General features: G+C 35.2%; 1 protein-coding gene across 9 annotated transcripts in view; it reads right to left on the bottom strand.

Moving 5' to 3' along the window:
- Positions 1-15800, bottom strand: part of LOC121980469 (AP-1 complex subunit gamma-2-like) — a 143693-nt gene extending 127893 nt beyond the window's left edge. For 3 of the 9 annotated variants that reach the window (XM_042532522.1, XM_042532530.1, XM_042532528.1), the window contains exon 1: positions 15551-15799. In XM_042532522.1, coding sequence (XP_042388456.1) covers positions 15551-15582 — 32 coding nt within the window. In that variant the 5' untranslated portion in view covers positions 15583-15799. Of the gene's footprint in view, positions 1-12260; positions 12284-15211; positions 15279-15384; positions 15468-15550 lie in introns of those variants that run through there. The other 6 variants (XR_006111544.1, XM_042532524.1, XM_042532523.1 and 3 more) reach the window with 5 other exon arrangements.
- Between the last annotated feature and the right edge of the window lie 6092 nt (positions 15801-21892).

Here is a 21892-nt window from a genome sequence, read left to right as displayed (position 1 = left end):
TGTCTAATCTTTATTTTAGAAATTTCTACAAACGTATATCGTCAAGTTACATAACATTAAAACAACAACAACAACAAAGGTTTTTATATATATAAGATAAATATATAATAAATATATTTATCTAATATATAAATATATATATATATATATATATATATATATATATATAAAGTATCGAAACTATATCGGCACGGCACGATACCGAAACCGTAGCGTTCCAGTCTAAGACCGAAACCTCGGCACAGGTCGAGATTTTAAACCTTGGATTGCAGGTCATTCACTCACCTATACGATACATCTTTCTCGAGAGATTGCTGGTCACTCACCTCAATATTTTCATTTGTACAAGTTTATGTTCATATTAAGTAAAATGTAGGTTGTTCACACACTCAAATAAATAGAATTGAGTTGTTGGATAAAATAAAAACATTAATGAATAAAATGTTGGAAAATGGTGGAGCTAACTAGTTAACACTTACAAAATCCAACCGTTACGTGGTAGAAATGGCAAAAGGCAATCTTCGAGGAGCAACATGTTGGACCCCGTGGGTGCTTTGATGTAATCAACCAAGTTAGGTTAGGTCCTGCTTGTTATTTGATCCCTGTGTCTAAGTGTGCAGGAACTTAGGAGCGCAGAAAGTCGAGCGGAAGACACAGTTAGCGAGAAGAACGGCACAAGAAGAGAGCTGACGAGCTCGGTGCGTCCGAAGGATGAAAGAACTACGGAAGAGTACACCGGTGGACGAAAAGAACGTGCGCAGCATTCGAGGGACGAGAAACCAGGTCGGAAGTCTGCTCAAGGAAAAGGCCGGAAATTGGATTCGGGTGAGCCCTATTTCAGTTGGCCGAAATCACCCAAGCGATCTGAGCTTCGGAAGAAGAGGAAAAAGATAAGTTAAAAGCTATTTATACCATGCAGGTTGAAAGCAGTATTTATACCATGCAGGTTGAAGGCACCCTCAACATCATTGAGGGCGCCCTCAACATTGAAGGCGCCTCCATCACCTTGAAAGCGCCTCAGACCAGTCCGAGGCGCCTTCAAGGGCATTGGAGGCTCCTCAGACCCAATCTTCGTGACCGTTTGCAACCGGATAGAGCTTTATCCGGTCAAACTGCTTGGAGGCACCCTCAACCCTCTTAGAGGCGCCTTCAACACTCGGGATAAGATTTTCAGGAGCTATATAAAAGCCCCTGGAGCTAAGAAATTAATTAATCTAACTCAGTAACAACTTCCTAGCAACTTGTAAGAGCTTTTAGTGTGTAAAAGGCTTCTCCGCCTTCGGAAAATGAGACTTTTCTAGTGCGCTTTCCAACCGTCTTGGATTAACAACCCCCTATGTTGTAACCAAGTTAAATTCTCTGTCTCCTCTTTATTTCTGTTAGTTTATTTCTTTATTATTATTGCATTTTTTGAGTTGAAAGAAACGAGGAGGGTATTTTTATTGTGCAGGCAATTCACCCCCCTCTTGTCGGCCGCACTGCACCAACAAGTGGTATCAAAGTCAGAATGCCTCAGAAGGATTAACTGCCGACTGAAGCACAAAGATCAAGACGATGGCCGAAGCTAACATCTATCCACCAGCATTCGAGGGGGAGTTTGCTTTCTGGAAGCAACGAATGGAGGTATATCTTAACACAGACTCTACTATTTTTTTAATAATGAAATTTGGTTACAAAGCACTAAAGACAACGAATAGAGAAGACATTGAACAATACCTCTGGACCAATAAGCAACGTGACGAGTTTATGGCAAACGCTCGGACTGAATTTCACCTCTTAAGCGTACTACCAAATGAAGAGCTTGATAGAGTTGGCGACTACCAAAGTGCAAAAGAACTTTGGGAAAAGATTTTAAAGCTCCACGAAGAACCAAGAGAAGCCGACTCCTCGATGGATACTGAACTGTCAGAAGAGTCTGAGATCGAGGAAATTGTCGGGTCAACCCCAACAGCCGAATTTCATACACAGAAAGCTCATCCCAGATAAGCAAAAATGAAGGGGAAGAGTCTTTGAAAGAAGACAACTCAACAGGGGGTGAATCAACGACCGACAAGGTAAGTCAGGTATGGTCTCCACCTCTTGATCAATTGGTTAAGTCAATCAAAACGGTGCTGTAAGATTTTTGTGAATTACAAAATATTTTGTCAAAAGAATGTTGCAAATTAGAAACATCATCGAAAGATTTTTTTTTCGAATTAGAAAATATAGTGTCAAAAGATTTTTGCAAATAAGAATATTCCTGCCAATTAGAAAAATTATTAACTAATAGTGAGTTAAAAACAGTCTGTCAATTAAATGATTTTGACAAACTAACAATAGAAAAGATACTACAATTTTCTGCATGTTCAAATTTCCCTACTCTAGATTTGAGTAATTATGATAAACTAAAATAGAAATTTAAATATCATAGTGTAAAAATTAGAGCATTTAATCTAAATTAAAACTTTAGACTTAGTGCTTTCAGCGAAACAAAATTAAACGTTAAAATTTCTTTATGAGACTTTGTCTAAGGAAGTGGTTGTTGCTCCAATAACCAAGAAGGCCTAGTACCTCGCCACGACCTGAAAGTCAAAATATCGAAATAAAATGTTTAATTAACTTTCTGATAAAAACATTAAAATTAGAATTAAATAATGCTTTAAAAAGTTTTTCAAACATCTTTTTTAAAATTCTTCAAAAATATTTTTTTCTCTTAAGAAAAATATTTGTTACTTAAAAAAAAATTCTCAAATAACATTTTTTTAAGTTAAAATTTCTTCTGAAGTTAGAAATGTGTATTTATCTTTTTCTCAAAAAATTGTCTTAACTAAGTTTTACTTAGAAAATTTTTAAAAAAGATTTTTTTTCTTAGAAATCATTTTGAAAATGCTGCACTTGGATTTTAAAAATCATTTTTTTTACTTGAATTTTTTTTTACTTGATATTTATTACCCCATTCTTTTTGCTGTAATCAAAGGGGGAGAAAGATAGGTACAAGTTTAGGGGGAATTTTTAATGTTTTTTACTTAAAATTTATTTTTAACTTGTGTTGCAAATTCTATTGCAATCCTTATGCTTGAACTGTTAGTTTAGTAATTTCTATAAATTACTGTTTATCTATTTTGTTTCCCTAACTTGAACTTGGGTTGATGCACATCAAAAAGGGGGAGATTGTTGGACCCCGTGGGTGTTTTGATGTGATCAACCAAGTTAGGTTAGGTCCTGCTTGTTATTTGATCTCTGTGTTTAAGTGTGCAGGAACTTAGGAGCGCAGAAAGTCGAACGGAAGATGCAGCTAACGAGAAGGACGGCACATTAAGGGAGCTGACGGGTTCGGTGCATCCGAAGGACGAAAGAGCTACGGAAGAGTACACCGGTAGACGAGAAGAACGTGCGTGGCTTTCGAGGGACGAGAAACCGGGTCGGAAGCCTGCTCAAGGAAAAGGCCGGAAATTGGGTTCGGGTGAGCCCTATTTCAGTTGGCCAAAATCACCCAAGCGATCGGAGCTTCGGAAGAAGAGGAAAAAGAGAAGCTAGAAGCTATTTATACCATACAGGTTGAAGGCAGTATTTATACCATGCAGGTTGAAGGCGCCTTCAACATCATTGAGGGCACCCTCAACATTGAAGCCGCCTCCATCACCTTAAAGGTGCCTCAGACCAATCCGAGGTGCCTCCATCACCTTGAAGGCGCCTCAGACCAATTCGAGGCGCCTTCAAGGGCATTGGAGGCACCTCAAACCCAATCTTCGTGACCGTTTGCAACCGGATAGAGCTTATCCAGTCAAACTACTTGGAGGCGCCCTCAACCCTCTTGGAGGCGCCTTCAACACTCGGGATAAGATTTCCAGGAGCTATATAAAGGCCCCTGGAGCTAGGAAATTAATTAATCAACTCAGTATTCAATTCCTAGCAATAGCTTGTAAAAGGCTTCTCCGCCTTTAGAGAAGGAGATCTTTCTGAGTTTTTTCATCGCCTTGGATTAACAACCCCCTGGTTGTAACCAAGTTAAATTCTCTGTCTCCTCTTTATTTCTGTTAGTTTATTTCTTTATTATTATTGCATTTTTTTAGTTGAAAGAAACGAGGAGGGTATTTTAATTGTGCAGGCAATTCAACCCCCTCTTGCCGACCCCGCTGCACCAACACAGCACATCAATTAATAGTTATTTTAGAAGGTTGTTAAGAGATAATGTTTCCCTGCTTTTGTATACTTCGTCGCACATCCATTGATAGTTATTTTAGAAGGTTGTTCAAAGCTTGAATAGAGTAACTTTAGTATAATGGATTACAAGACGATGATTAGTTGACTCGCCTAACATTGCCTCCGCCTAGTAGCTCAAGACCTTCATCACATGTTCATTCACCCAATGCCTTAAAGTCTATATTCAGATCAAAATGTTCGACTCTTTATCAACACTTGTAAGAGAACAATTGTGGGCAAAATTACTAGAGTTGTAGTGATACCCTCATAATAGTTAGTGGTATCTAGCCAAGAAGTTAAGGGTTATCCCTTGAACCTTGGTAGTCATACCCTCACTCTAGATATACAAGTACTTGAAATGATGGAATTTGACATCTTTTTGGCATAGACTGGTTGGTCACTTATCATGCTACAGTCAACTGTCGACCAAGAGTAGTAACCATGCAACTCTCGGATCAACCATCTTTGAAATTCATCGAGACTAACAATAAAAGAATATTTGATTTCAGCACTATAAGCCATACAATTGTTATCTCATGAAGTCGGAGGTATATGCTATCATTGATAAGATTTAACGAGGATAATATACCACTCCGCTCGAATGTTTGTATAGTTCGAGAATACTCAAATGTTTCTAGACGAATTCCTTGGCTTACCGCCTGCAAGGCAAGTGGAGTTCGTGATTGAGATACTTCCGAGGTTGGCTCCAATATCTACGATCTCGTGTCGCATGGTGCCAAAGGAACTAGAAGAATGGAAATTGCAAGATTCTTTCGTGTGTCTCTCTTTGGGGAGCTCCCGTCTTCTTTGTTGAGAAGAATGATGAATCGCTAATAATGTCTAACAAGTCCAGACAACTTAATACAGAGACCATATAGAGGATTTGTTTGATCAACTCAAAGACACGTGTATACTCTAGGATTGCATTAAGATTTGACTGGCATCAACTTAGAGTAAAAAGTTGCAAACATATAGAAGATGATGTTCATCATAACCTTATGAGTTTTTGGTAATGTCGTTTGGGCTTACCAATGCTCCAACCATTTTCATGGATTTGATGAATCCGGTGTCCATAAAGTATTTGGATCGACTTGTCATCGTTCATAGATGACATTTTGATATATTCAAGATCAAATGAGGAGCATATTCAAAACATTATGGAGGGAGTGTTGATATACGAAGTTTAGCAAATACGCATTTTGATTATCCTCCACGGGAATTTTCGGACACGTGGTTTCTAACGAAGGCATTTTAATGGATTCTCAAAAGGAAGAAGTTGTTACCATTTGGGAAGTAAAAGTAATTGCGGTTGTTTATGGATGCTTAGTCACCTTTTTGTTGCATGAATCAAGGAAGTACAAGTTGGTGATCAGCACCTCAAATTTTGAAATAGTTAACGGGATTCAGGACTGTAGACAAATTTTCAGAGAGGAAGATGAGACTCTCCAATTTCGAGGTAGACAATGTGCTCTCAGGGCACATTAAAATAACGGAGACCTATTAACGATAAGTGCATTGATCACGATTTATAACTCATCCGAGAGGTATTCGGATGTAGTGAGACCTAAATCGCTCCAACTGGTGGAACGGTATGAAGAACATTATGGACCTTGTATCTTGACACATAGCGTGTCAACATGTAGCTTGACACTTGGCATGTCAACATGTAGCTTGACACTTGGCATGTCAACATATAGCTTGACACTTGTGTACCGAGCTGAGTTGCGTCAACTTGTCATTCAAGCAGGGGCGATAAATGGTTTGAATGATATAGTTGAGTTCTGTGGTGCAGACTATTGTATGGTTGTTGACCCGGCCATTCCTAGTTGACAATAACTCAATAGGACTGAGCGAAGGCCAAGTTTGCTCGTTTCTTAATGTTGGAGGGCACTAAACCAGGCTAGTTTCACAGAACAATAAAGTGGTGCATCGGAAGCATGGAGCCCATTAAACCCCAAAGAGGATATTGTAAATGGAAACACCTCACTATGGACTTTGTGGATGGGTTACCCATAACACGAAAAGGGTAGGACTCGTTACGGTAGATCGCTAATCAATTAAACAAGTCCGCTTATTTCCCACTGACCCATTAGATTGACTTTTTGGATCGCTTGGCAGAGTTTCTAACTAGTCAAATGTACACAACTTCTATTTAGTGCAGTATTTCACTTTCAAACATACATACAAATAGATGGAGTGCACCATTCAGACACTAGAAGACTTGCTTAGAGGATATGTGATGGACTCTAGAAGCAGTTGGAAAAATCATCTACGTCTAGTGGGTTCGCCGACAACAATAGATAGCAATATTAGAGAAACAGGAAATGGGTGAACTCATAACCCAAAAAGTAATAATTATCTACTTAGAAGTAGATCATCATATCATTTTATAAGGGAACTTTAATCCCTCACGGTTAGAAACTGGTTATGATATTAGAATGGATTAGTATAGTAGTGGGACTAAATTAGTTGTTACCCTTAGATGAGGATACCTTAGTATTACAATTTAACTAGTAAATTTGGAGATCAAATTTTTATTAGTGGGAAAGAATGTAATATACCAAAAATATATCTAAAGATTAAAATGATTAAAATTTGATCTAATGAAATTTATAGATGAAAATGAGGATAAGATAATTAATAATAAATAAAGAAAATAAAAATAAAAGAATATATGTGAATTTTAGGAATTTATTGGGAGTTTTCTGGATTTTAAATAAATTCTTTAAAGATATTTTTACGGGGATAAATTGGTTGGGTTTTGAAAAAAAAAAAAACTCTTTAGAATATCCATTTAAATAAGAGTTAATTGAATAGAAAACCTAAGTTTCTTTAATCAAAACCTAAGTCCTTCCGTCGTTTCTTCCCTACGCTCACGATGATGCACTCATTGCGCGCGTCCAACCCCGCGGCCAGCCGAATCTCCACAGCCGCCAACGCGTTGTCTCCACGGCCACCACTCTTCCGTTCCCCATCGTAGGCATCGGTCGTCTGTCTATGCAACGACGCTCACCAACCGCCGTTGCCACGCGCACCTTTGCCACACCCCACCACGACTACGACTTTGCCGCAGTCGTTGCTCGCCGAATGTCGCTCCGTCCTTCTCCTGGTTGTACGACGCTACCACCAAAGTTGCCGAGAACCGTTGTTTTCCTCACGTCCACACACCGCAGCCGCAACCACTACTAGCTATAGAAGGAGAAATGGGTTGCCATTGAGAATCTCCGCCGTCGCCAACCATCGTGGCTGCCCTGACTCAATGTCACCATCAATCATTGGGAATCGCCGTCGAAGAAGAAAAAGAGAAAGAGGATTGGGAGAGGTAACTGTGATAATCAGGATTATTAGTTTAAGAGTAATTGATATATGATTATATTAGTTAATTATTAGACGGCTTATTTAATTGAATTAAGTGAAGATTTAATGTTGATTAATTGATTAGTTGAACATGTTTAATAGGTTAACCGATTTAAAGGAAATAATCAGAAGATAACTTGATTCACCCAGGAGTTAAATTAAGGTTGATTAAGCGATAAACTTTTGAGAATTAATTTGTAAGTAAGATTAATTAAAGTTTACTTAATTAATCAGATTATAATTAACAAATTGATGAATTAATATAGATTGGTAAATTAATCAATTAATAATTTGATTAAGTTATTAGATTGATTAATAGGTGGATAAAGAAAGTGACGGTGAAAAAAAAGAGAGAAATAAACGAATCATTTACATAGACTATTCATGATTATTAGGATTATTCTAGTACTTAGTTTTGCTTCGTATCTTGTACTTGTAGGATTCAAGCTTGAGGCAAAATCTTTGACCTGAAGACGATTAAGACTTCCACAGTTGCGGCGGATAGATCATGCTTACCCTTTTTAGATTTTTGATCTTAGTGCATGATTATATTTGCTTATATGTTGATTAAATAGCATTTACTTGCTTATCCTAACTCCACTCTAGTTATTTCTTGAGTTGACGATTAAGACTTCCACAGTTGCGGCGGATAGTTCATGCTTACCCTTTTTAGATTTTTGATCTTAGTGCATGATTATATTTGCTTATATGTTGATTAAATAGCATTTACTTGCTTATCCTGACTCCACTCTAGTTATTTCTTGAGTTGATACTTAGTTACTTGTACTTAGTTTAATCTATTTGATATCCATACAGTCTCGTTACTATCCATGCTATTTATTGTTATTTATACTTATGTCTTTATATAGTCATACCATAGTGTAGGATATAAAATATCCTACTAGACCCTCATTTGTTATTTAGGCTCATGTCTATACATTAGTAAGACCATACCGTAATGCAGGATATCGAGTATCCTACTAAACCCTTGTTTGCTATTTAGGCTCATACCTATATGTTAGGGAGGTTAGACCGTAGGGTAGCTTGTAGAGCATTATCCTAGGATGGATTGTTATTGCTTATCTTGTTATTTTGGCTTTGTATATGTATATACCTTGTCTACCCACGGGACCATCCATGGTAAAGTGTTTTTCTTGCAGTCAATAGTTGAGGAGCTAGATAGCTACCTCATCCTATCCTCCCTTAGGATCATTCGTGGTAGAGCATTTCTCCTGCGAATAATAACTAGTTGTATACCCTGATTGCTCACAAGACTAAATAATCACATTTGCATACTACTTGTTCATTATTTTATTGTATACATCCTGTCTATGTCTGAGTCATTGCTCTCGCAAATAGTGATTGTTACACCTTAAGTTGCCCACGAGATCATTCATGGTAGAGCATTTCTCTCATAGCTCATAGCTAGATAGCTACTACCTATCTGTCCACGAGACCATTCATGGTAGAGTGTTTCTCCTGCAAACAGGGACCTAACATTTCGAACTGCCCACGAGACCATTCATGGTAGAGCGTTTCTCCAACAGTCCATACCTAGATAGCTATATGTCTTGGTCATTTTTACTTATTATGGTAGAACGATTGCTCCCATATATGATGATTTATTTTTGTTATTTGCATTTGTACATGCCTATAATGTGGGGTATCCATATTAATCATTACCTATCATGCTCATTGTATTATACACGGCTGAGTAAGTAAGAAAAGGGTTATATTATTGTTATGTTTTGTTAGCATATGACTATACTGTTGTCCTTACTTTTTGTAGTAAGTATGATTGTCTTAGACTGCATCCCTTTGATCTCCTTATAATGGTATCATGCACTATCTTCATATACCCACTAAGTATTTTATACTCACTACCCTTTGTTTTTCTTTGACCTCTAGGTTAGCAAACAAAGGATGTGTTGTGTCGCTCAGAGGTCCTACCTTCCGCTCCCACTTGAGTTTAAATTTCTGTTCGAGTTGTTTTATTTTTTTGTTTCGCTGCCGCTGTTTATTGGTTTTTTTCACTCGTCGAATTAATGAGGTTTTGTTATAATGGTATAATTGTTATCTTGTATAGATCAGTATGTTCACATGTTCATGCATACATACATTATCATATATATTGTAGTAACTTGGTGGTTCTTTTATATTGTATTGGTATTTGTGCTGGTTTTAATTGGTTTGTTACCAATTATTACTTATATTGTCACTAAGGGGTATCATCGGATTTGGCGGGCGAGTATACCCTCGGGGCATAACATGGATCCCCGGAGAAAGATGTCGTTTAGACTCTTGATGAATTTCATTTATACAAAGATGAGTGCAAGACCATATGTAATTTTCGGCTAATCGAGGGTTAGATTTGGCTAATAATTAACTATAATGTATCTTTTTGTTACCTGATACTTGAGTCGACTAGCGAGTCGACTCAAGATAAATAAAAAGAAAACAGAAGGCTCTTGTTGGTTTATGTTTGAATACCAATCAACTAATGAGCTGACCGATGGTATCTTAGTCAACAAAAGAAATAGTTTATGAGGGTAATAGAATGATTAATTTGTTACATATTCCATTGATGGGATCTTGAGTCAACTAATGATGCAGTTGGACAATTGCAACGGTTAGTTGTTACAACAATGGGAATCTAGAAAATTCAGTAAAGATCAATCAGCCGATGGTAGCAAACAATAAACTGAAGTGACTGGTAAATTAGTTGCACAATAAATGATCTAATCCACTAGAAGCATAAAATAAAGATTTTGAAGGCTGAGTGAAGTCTTTGGTTGAAGGTTACATATAGGGGTCTGAAGGCTACAAATTAATTCATTAAAAATGTTGATACTCTGTTGAGTTCTCTTGTCTCCACTTCATTCTCGTGTTCTCATTAATCTTTTGTTCTATGTATTTCTCTTGTAAAAGAAAGCTGTGGTAAGAATTTTTTCCACATTCAGAAAGTTTCCTAGGAGCAAATTAGTGAACGCCGAAGGGTCATAAGCCTCCATGTGATAAGTGAGAAAATAGAAGAGAGTGATTTAATAAGGTATGTACTTAAATCTTTTTCTAGAACCCCTTTTTAGATATATATGGCGGATGCTTATAAAGTTTCAAGGGACCTCTATATTGTTAAGCTAGATGGGCTATTTTTGTGAATTTGAATTGCATAACAAGCTATGTTTCTAAAGGATAAGGGACTAGCAATGGTGATTGAGAAGAAGTAAAAAGAAATCTAAGAAGAAGGAAGAGATGGAATCATCCTATTCCAAGTCTACAAGTGAAACCAAATCTAAAAGTGATGTCTCCAAATTGGAGATGACTCAGTTTGTAAAGAAATTTATAAGAAAGAGTAAAAATTAAGCGAAAAGACATTAAAAGATTCTTCAAGAAGCCACAAAGAACAACCAAAAAAACAAAGGTAAATCTAGACTCAAATCTTCCATAACTTGCTTTGCATGTAATAGGAAGGGGCACTATAAGTTTGAATGCCCTGAATTGAGCAAGCAAGAAGAAATGAAGAAGAAAAAGACATTAAATGTAACTACGGTAAGTCCTCATCATCCTCTTCAATTGAAGAAGAAAAAACAAATCATAATACCAAAAATGTAGTATTCATGGGACTTGATACTTTTGGTAATGAAGATTCATCCTGTAATGAAGATTCCTCAAGCTCTAGTGAGGTAAACTTTTCCAATTTAGATCATTTGAATGATATTATCACTTGACAAATTCTCTAAGGATAAAAAAAAAAAGTCTTAAAAGGAGCTTAGGGCAATTAAGGAACGAATTAATTCAAACTCAACATGAAAAATTCAAGAGCATGATTCTTCAAAAATTGATAAAATTATTGAAGAAAATGCATACTTGAAATTGCAAATTGAGGACTTAAGAAATTATCTTGAAAAATTCACTCTATGATTAAAGAATCTTGATATTATGTTAGAAGATCAAAGTATTATATAAAAAAAAAATGATAGCTCGGTACACGAAGCTCCCCCGCCAATGCGGAGTCCAGGGAAGGGTCTATTGTATGCAGCCTTACCCTTATTTACAAGAGATTGTTTCCGAGATCAAAGTGTTATATATAAAAGAAAAAAAAAACATTCTTATGTTTCTTCAATTACCAAACGTACATCATTATTAAGATCAAAGCTTGGGTCCCCAAGCATGTCTTGTTAATCTGGTTGTACCCAATACATTTTGGGTACCAAAGTTTCAAGTTTTACTCAAGTACATGGACATTCAAATAAGTGGATCATTGATAGTGGTTGTTTAAGGCATATAATCGATGATTTAAGTAACTTCTTTACTTTAAGCTATAAATACAAAGGAATTGTGTCCTTTGGAAATAATAGTAAATTGAAGGTCATTAGTATTAGTAATATTGAGTTGAATGCTAGCTTGCCATCTATAATGCATAATGTTCTTTTTGTTAAAAGAATGAAATGCAATTTGCTTAGTATTAGCCAATTTTGTGGCATTGGATATATAATAGAATTTTATTCAATAAAATGTTTAATTAAACATGTTAATCTTGATACAATTCTCTTAGTAGGCAAAAGAAATGAAAATGTATATGTCGTTGATCTTATATTTCTAATTCCTTGATTAATGTCTCATGTAAAAAGAAGAAGCATGGAAATGGCATAGGAGATTGGCACACACAAATATGAAATTGATCAGCAACAAAGCTAAAGGGAGCTTGATGAAAGGAGTACCTGAAATGTCATTCAAGAAGGATGAAGTTTATGGCGCATGCCAAAAGGGGGGAAAAAAAGACCTACTCAAAGCCAAAAACATTGTAAATACATCTAAGCCTTTAGAATAATTAAATCTTGATTTACTTAATAGCTATGGAGTTTTATCTTTCAATAAAAGTAAATATTGACCTGTCATTGTTGATGAGTTTAGTAGGTTTACATGGGTATGCTTTGTAAGACTGAAGTAATCATGGTGGTGAGAATTTGAGTGCCTTAATTTTAATTTTTGTAAAGTAAATAGCTATGCTAATGAATTCTCATCCCCTAGACACCATAAATAACTAGTATTATGGAGAGAATAACACGAACATTACAAGAAGTCACTAGGATTGTATTCAATGAATACTCTACTCAATCAATTTTAGACCAAAGCCATAAATCAATTTGGTCAAATACTCTTATAAACCCCTTATAAGACTATATTTTACTAAGAAATCTATTAAGCATTTTAAAGTTTTTAGGTGTAAGGTACACATTAAACACCAAAGACTATGCAGGAAAATTTTCACATAAAAAGGATAAAGGGATTTGGGTCGAATACTCTTGATCTAGTAGAGTTTTGTAGGGTCTATAATAAAAAGAGAATAAAAGATCTCTAGAAATTGCTATGTAGTATTAATTTGATAAAACCAATGGAGCATACTCTAAATCATCTCACATTGATGAAGACGTCAATGAGTTAGTAAACAAAAAGAATGAAGAAGAAATAATAGAAAATGTTGAAACTAAAGAAAACATGGTACATGGTACATGGTACATGGTACATGGTACATGGTACATGGTACATGAACAACAAGAACAATCACAAACATATAAAACTAATATTAATCCTTTTGGGAAGACTTAACTCAAGGAGTTAAAAGATCTTACTTTAAAAACTTTAGACAATATTTTTGCTTTAATATCATAAATTGAACCAAATAATGTAAATAAAGCATTAAATGATCTGGATTGGATCAAAAAGACTTAGCTCAATTTGAAAGAAATCAAATATTAGAATTAATTTCAAGACCTCAATGTAGCTCAATTATAGATACTAGATCAAAAAAGCAATATGATTAAAAATAAAGTAAGATTAGTAGCATGAGGATTTAACCAAATAGAGGGAGTAGCCCAATTAGAATTTTATACGAATGTTTTTAGCATTTGTTTCATAAAAATACAGTCTTTTAAATGGTTTTATTAAAGAATAAATATATATGAGTACTCTCATTTGAACACCTAAAATTTTCAAATTATGTATACAAGCTTAAAAAAGACCCTACATGGATTACAACAAGCACCTCATGCTAAATTAATGAATCGACTGATACTATGTTTGCCGACCCCACCTAGTGGGATATAAGGCTTGGTTGTTATTGTTGTTGATTGATACTATGTTTAGTCGACTAATAGTAATAGAATATTTAATTTGTTACAGAGTCAACTAATAGGATCTTTAGTCGACTAATGAAGCAATTGGCATGTTTGCAACGGAATGATTAGCTACTACAACAACAATGACAATCAATCAACTAAAGTGACAAAAATTAGTCAACTAGAAGCACAAAAGAGTCAATTGAACCATAACAAAACATATATTTTGAAGGTTGAGTGAAGATTTAGTTGAAGTCTATATAGGGACTTGAAGGCTAAAAATTAATTTATTCAAAGTGTTGATACTCTGCCAATTCCCTTATCTCCACTCTATCCTCTTGCTCTCACTGTAATCCTTTATTCTAAGTATTTTCTCTTGTAAATGAAAGCTATTGTAATAGGTATCTCCATGACCCACTGAAAGGTTATAGGCCGTGGATCAAAAGTCTTGGGCTGTCAAACTACATAAATCATTATATTTGAATTGGTTTTTTACTTGCATTGTTATTTACCTTTCAATTTGTATTCTTTCAGTTTATTTTGTTTGTTTTTGTTTATTGTCTCTGCAAACTAATTATTGTAGAAGCTTTAAAAGAGGTTATTCAGCCCCTCCTCCTTCTAACCTCCTTTAGATCCTATAATGACTTCATAGGTCCTCCATTTCCACCACTCACTTTTTTTATATTAACATCAATATCTCCATTATGTTGGATAATATGTCAAAGAAATTTTAAACTCTTACTTATAAGAGTTTCATGTCTATTGATCTCAATTATTCCCGCAAGTGATTGCTAAATATTTGATATTTTTGTTCTAATTCTACCTGATTTAAAACCTTTAATTTCTAATTTTTTCCTCTACAACTCAACTAGTTATTTTGTTTAACCTCTAATTATATAAAGCATATTGACTACAATATGTGAATAACATACAACGAGGAGGTTTTCCCTAGTACTAATAGTAAATTTATAGCGAGTCTACTAAGGTTCAAAATCTCAAGTTGTGCTAGAGTTTCGGTCTTTGTCCGAAATGATATTGTTCCTATATCGTGTCGACATTCCAATACATGGCATTAGTGATGGATAGAAGGTTGAAAGAGAAAGGAGATGAAGCAAGGAGGAGATATTATTTGCATCGAGTAGAATCGAATTTCAATAATTTATCGAGATAATACATATGATCATTTCATCCAATACTATACAAGATTTCAAACCATCAACTCCACTGATTAGTATTTTGATATATATTAGAGAAATATGAGCATCAAGTGCCCCATTATTATGTTTATGGTACATTGTCGTCCATTTCTATTGCGTAATAAGAAGTTCCTTTGAATTATATTGATCAAATTCATACATAGGCATGCCAATTAAACCACACTAATAATCTTAAACTTGAACTTGTATACAAGTTTTGCGTTGTAAACCATAAAATATTTCACTTTCTTATTTCCACGCACAGCAAATAAGCAAGATTAGGATACGAACAGAATTGGAAGAGCAAATGATGTTCTTGAATTCATAATAAAAAGGGTAAGTTCTTAGAATTCATACTTGTGCACTCATTTCAATATAGTCGTTCCATGATTCGCTCCTCTCAGCACAAAATCACCACAGTTTACTTCAAATTCAATTACTATCAATTATCAGCCAAAAACTTATCCGCAATTTAAAAAAAAATATCAACTGATCAAAATTCAAGCGAGGATCGGAAAACCAGTTATCACCATTTCGCTGCGACGAAAAATCTTCAGACTGCGGGCAAAAATGGAAAACGAGCGTAAAAAAGTCCCATTGTAAGTGCAAAGATCTGAGAAGAAAAGCAGGAGCAAGGAGAGTAGTGCCGATGCAAGAATTGACTGCCGGACAAGGAAAGTGAAACTTTGAGCTTACCTCAATCGCGTACCCGAGGAGAAGGGATTCATGGTTGTGACGGCCGCGGGGTCTCCCAAGGCTCGACCAGCGTCTCCGGCACACTGCGAAGCAGGAGGATCTAAACCTCCGGTAGGATACGAGGGCAGAGGTCAAGATCTGGGCGAGGGAATCTCTCGGATTCGAGAAGAGAAACAGAGAGAAGAAAACAGCTGGATCTGAGCGTGGGCACGATTTTATTCTGCGGGGGTGTCGTTCGATTTCCCGTTTACAACAAAAAGCGTCAAACATCGTAAATTGCTAGGTTAGCCGGATCGATTTGGTGAAGCTACGGACGGAATTAGCCAACTCTGTTTCGTTGCGTGTGTGTGTATATATATATATATATATATACTAGTACAACAAAATAACACCATACTAGCACTACTTACTTCTTTACATTATAGGCTTACGGTATTAGAAACTCAACTACTTACTCTAGAAAATCATATCTATAAAGATACTCACACAAGTAATCTAAAAGAAACTCTTGAAAGTATTAACAAAGACCTTAGTAAATTGTCTTTAGGAAAAACAGTTATCCGACAACAACCTACTACTTATAAATTTCTTACTTATAAGACTCAAGATATCATTTCAAATGGATCTACAAACAAAGAAACAAACTGAAAGTTTTTCTGGTTTATCACAAACTTTAAGACAACCAAATAAAAACTTATCCATAATACCCAGAAGGTCCTCAACAAATATTGCCACTTATCAATTAGAAGAACTTATAGACATAGAACCAAATTTAGACACTTTTTCTAACGAACAATTAAATACCTTAAACCCCAAAAGAATATATAATCAAGGACTATTGTCCTTCTCGACATCACTTTATAGACATCACAGAACACAACCACTTCATCTACCAGATGGAGGTGAAGAAAGATTTACACTCATGACAGAAGAATCAGCAAGAACACTTTTACAAAGAAAACATCACTACATACATCTAGGATTAATAGTATTTGGACTAAGAGGACTTACTAGAAAAAGTATAGGAGCTAAAGTATTTTTAGTCCTTTATGACTCAAGATTTTCTGACAATGATAAGGCAATTATTGGACTCATTGAAGTAGATATGAATAGCAATTTAGGAATTACCTATTTCTGTCCAAACTTCAATATGACAATCCCAGACTTTATAGAACATATTAAAATTTCAGTACAAGCCCGAGGGTATGGAGACTTTCAAAGACATAATATTCAAATAGACATAATCTTTCTAGGGAAAACTATGACAAATATTAACAATAGTTTTAAAGTTCAAATTACTAGTGTTATTGAAACCCTTACGACAAAAGGCATTTATTTCCACAAACCTAAGGACTTCTCATCAACATTACTTGCAGGATTGGACTGGACTCTTAATTTAGAATTAAACAATAAACCACAAACCTTACAACCAACAGAATCCATTATTTATAAAGATAGACATGGAAGCTCTATAGTAAGATTTCATAATTATAAACCTTCAACATCACAGGAAGAAGATAATGAAGAAACTCAAACTAACATGAATTTAATGAACATTGAATATAGCATACTTGACACTCCTATAAACAATAATACGGAAAGTAATTATTTATTTTATGACGATCTAAATGAATATGTTTACATTCCATTTGAAATAGCCAATTATTTCACTAAAGAAGATTTAAAAGAATTAGAAACTTTTGACCTTTTACACCATAAATTAGAGCCTGACTGGATGTTATATTTCGACGAAGAGCATAACATAATTGCTAAAAAACAAGATTACTTCTCAACAGTAAATCTAATGAATCCAGCCGAATCTAGTAGCACTAGTAACTTCAGACCACAACCGCTACAAGTAAGATACCCTGAAAGTTCTATGAGAACTATGGATTATGGGGAAGGACATCCCCCAAGAACAAAGATTACCCCATATACTAATAATAATCCTTTATTACGAACAATAGGAAAAAGAAGACCACCTGAAATTACTTACTTTGGCAAGAATTCGGTCTTGTTAAATATTGGAGAATGCGATGATCCGCAACTTTATGATACTTATCTAGAACAATGGATAGTCTCTGTTAAAAGAGATTATCAAGCTAGACATGAACTAGACATAGAAACAGGAGAAGCCATGATAAGAGTAGGAGAAAATTACCTAGGTGATGTTGCCAGAGCAGCATGGGAAGCCTATAAAACTACATATCCCGAGGAAGTAGCCAGGATGGCATCACAAGGAAATAACATACTCAATTTTTGCTATACAATTCATAGGTTGTTTACTGCCAGAGATGCTAATACTGGATTAGATATAAGACAAAGAGAAGCTATGAGAGACTTAGAACAATTACAACTCTTTAGTTGGAACTGGATTAAACCTTTTTGTAATGACTTTCTAGCATTAACAGCAGTCTCGGGTAACTATTGTAACCCGGAACTAGGGGAAAGACTTTTTAGCAAACTTCCAGGAGATTTAGGAAAGGAAATACATAAAGCCTGGACAGACATGAATGTAGCACCACAATACGATAATATTGGAGTAAGAATTCAACACATTATTTCCATACTTAAAGAAAAATGTACCTATATCCATATACAAAAGCAATTAAAAAATCAACAATATGGATTTTGTAGTCAGATATATACCCCTCAACAATATGGCCTCAAGACTAAATCATTCATCAAGAACACCCAGAAAATTGGTAACAAGGTCAAAGGCAATAAAACCTAAAAAGACTTATTATCTTAGAAAAAGTAGAGAAAAGAAACCTTACCTAAATAAAGAAAAACATGTACGGAAGTTCAAACCAAAGAAGACATATGCCAATACTATCACATGTTTTGCCTGTAATGAACCAGGTCATTTATCCTCTGCCTGCCCAAATAAAAAGAATTTATATACCCGAGAAGCAAAACTAGTTACCTGTACAAATCTAGATTTAATAGAAGTACAATCAGATGTTTCTGATACATCCTCTATCTACTCTATTGTTTCTGTAGATGACATAGAAGAAGTTGTTCCTTCTTCTGATTACAGTCTTGTAAACTCTTTCTTGCAACCCTCGCATCAGCAGTATAACCTATATCCTGAAAATTACATACCCTATGATACATTAGACAATCTAGATGAATTATGGGAAGACTCTCTATTTCCAGATACAAATCTAATGTTTAAACAACTTAACAATAAGACTACAGAAGAACTTAACTGCATACATGAGTGGATACTCAAAACAGGAACTGATAACATTCCTTGTTTCTTTTGTAGTTATTATCCTTCTTTAGACAAAAGAGGAACCTGCAAAATATGTAAAAAACAAGCCTGTAATCTTTGTCTTCAACAACTATTCTCTATTACGATACCTATAAGCCAGCTCTCTAAAGGAGGAACTAGAAATTTTTTATTAGAAACAAGAGTTTCTGTATTAGAAACACGTATTAATAAATTAGAAACAGAAATTGAGATCCTAGATAAACAAATAAAAGAAAATCTTCCTCCACATTCTTCTTCTCAGGTTACCCTTGATAAAGGAAAAGGTTTACAACTTATACCAACAGATGTAATAGATCGAGATCTAGTCTTTATAAAAGCCTCTAGTATATGTAATACAGGAAAAACTTTAGACATTAGAGTCAAATGTCTAGTAAATATCCATGGCCATGAATTCACCCTACATGCCTTTTTAGATAGTGGAGCTACCAACTCCACCATAGATGAAAATACACTTCTTTCTGTCTTACCAAAAACTTTTATAAAAACAGCATCACAACCATTACTAAGTACACAATTTGATGGCCAACAGTTAGCTTGCACGCAATTTGTTACTAACACCCATCTAAGATTTTATGACAACTGTGGTAAATACGGCACACCACTCTCACTTCCTAAGCTATGGATTAAGCCACTCTTACATCCTAATATTCATTTAATCCTAGGTTTAAATTTTCTGGTAGCATCAGATAGAGCTTGTCTTCTAACTAAGGATTATGCTCTTTTCTTTTCCTCACCCATAATATCTCCAATAGTATCAGACTATCCCTCTATTGTCCATCCCTTAAATACAAAATCCCACATAGAACTTCTACCTTCAGAAAACACATCTTGTCAATGTTCTCCTAAAAATGCCTGTAAACAACCTAGTAAGAAGACACAACCGGATAACCAGACCTGTGCCCTAGCTTTTTCTGACTACCAAGACTCGGAAAACTAGCCCCACTTGGCTGGTCAAGCCCTATAACTGATGACACCTGTATCCCATATGATCTTATACTCCCACAACAGTTACTTCAATTAATAAACACACATAAACCTGATTTAGACTCTCTCATTTCTAGATTAGAAAAATTAGAAATAATTGGAGAAAATCCTACTAAATATTGGGACAGAGATAAAGTATACTGCAAGCTATCAATCATTAATCCAGACCTTACAATTAAGACCCAAGACTTAAAATATACAAATTGGGAAACTGAAGAATGCAAAATGCATATTAACCAACTCTTAACTTTAGGAGCCATTCAAAGGTCTACATCTAGGCACCGAAGTCCAGCTTTTATAGTTAATAAAGGATCAGAACAAAAACGTGGCCAATCTAGAATGGTATTTAATTACAAGAGACTAAATGATAATTGTCAAGAAGACGGTTATAAAATTCCCGACAAAGACCAACTCTTAAATAAAATCCAAAACTCAAAATGGTACTCAAAATTTGACATGAAATCAGGATTTTGGCAAGTTAAAATGCATCCTGAGTCCATTGAATGGACAGCATTTTCCTGTCCCGAAGGACATTTTGAGTGGCTTGTTATGCCTTTTGGCCTTAAGGTCGCTCCTCAAATATTCCAAAGGAAAATGGATGACATTTTTCGAGATTTTTCTCTCTTCACTTGTGTGTATATAGATGATATTTTAGTTTTCTCTAAGACTAAACAAGAACATTATGCTCATCTTCATATTATATTTAATTTATTTGAAAAACATGGTCTGATTATTTCTCGAAAGAAAATGACAATAGCTACTACTCATATTGATTTCTTAGGAGCAGAAATAGGACAGGGACAAATAGCCCTTCAACCTCATATCTCTGCTAAAATCCTTGCTTTTCCAGATAAGATGGAAGACACTAAAACTCTAAGAGCCTTTTTAGGACTCCTAAATTATGCTAGACCTTATTTAAAAAATATAGGAAAAATCAGCGGCCCCTTATACAACAAAACCTCCTTAACAGGACAAAAACACTTTAATCAACAAGATATAGCACTTGTAAAACAGATTAAAGAATTAGTAAAAACAATTCCCATGTTAACACTCCCACTTGATGCTGACTACTTAGTCATCGAAACAGATGGATGTGAAACAGGATGGGGAGGAATTTTATTTAGAAAAACATCCAAGTATGACCCTAAAACTACAGAAACCTTATGCAGATATGCCTCTGGAAAATTTCAAGAAAAAGGACATCTTACCTCGTTAGATTTTGAAATATTAGCAGTTATTTATTGTCTAGAAGCCTTCAGATTATTCATTTGTAATAAGCAAGAAATTACCATTCGAACCGACTGCGAAGCTATAGTCAAGTATAGCCAACAAACTAAAGGATTAAGAAAAGGATTAAGTACTAAGAGATGGCTAAAATTCACAGATAATATTATTAATAAAGGTTTACGTATTCACTGGGAACATATAAAAGGAATTAACAATTCTTTAGCTGATACTTTATCTCGTTTACTCCACTAACAATTTTTGTTTAGGTAATGGATCGGCCAAGGAAAGTTCGCACATCGTTTGCTACTAAAACATTAAGATTTGGAACACAAGAACTACAACAGTTTACACAAGAAGAAGATCTGTTCGCTCTTTATTCGAGACAAACTAGATCACATTCAACACTGTTTGATAGATAACATTTGGCACATTCCTACCATCCTGGTAGCTCCGGACACAAGATAGCAGTCATAAATGCTTTAACAAACTACTTTCTAACAACCATACAAAAGCCAGCAGGCAAGAAATTCTCTTGCTATGTAGTCTTTTCTGGGCCACAAGCTGGGGTATATGCTACTTGGGAGGAAACAAATATGGCCATACAAGGCTTAGAACATCCTTTCTTCAAAGGGTATTATTCACTTGAAGAAGCCTTTAATGCTGCCAGGACTCAACTTGGTGCTAATTTCTTTATTAGCACTTTATTAAAAACAACAACTATGGTGCCAACTAGCTCACAATCAGAAGAAACTCCTACATATGCACAAATTACTGAAGGAACTCATGGGTCTCCTTCCTCTTCCACAACATTAGAAGAAAAGAAACCACAACGGGCCAATTATCTAACACTGGCC

The sequence above is a fragment of the Zingiber officinale genome, chromosome 5A (genome assembly GCF_018446385.1).
Source record: "Zingiber officinale cultivar Zhangliang chromosome 5A, Zo_v1.1, whole genome shotgun sequence".
In the NCBI taxonomy this organism is placed as follows: domain Eukaryota; kingdom Viridiplantae; phylum Streptophyta; class Magnoliopsida; order Zingiberales; family Zingiberaceae; genus Zingiber; species Zingiber officinale.
The sequence above is the reverse complement of the archived record's forward strand: the minus strand, read 5'-3'. Positions and strand labels throughout refer to the sequence as shown.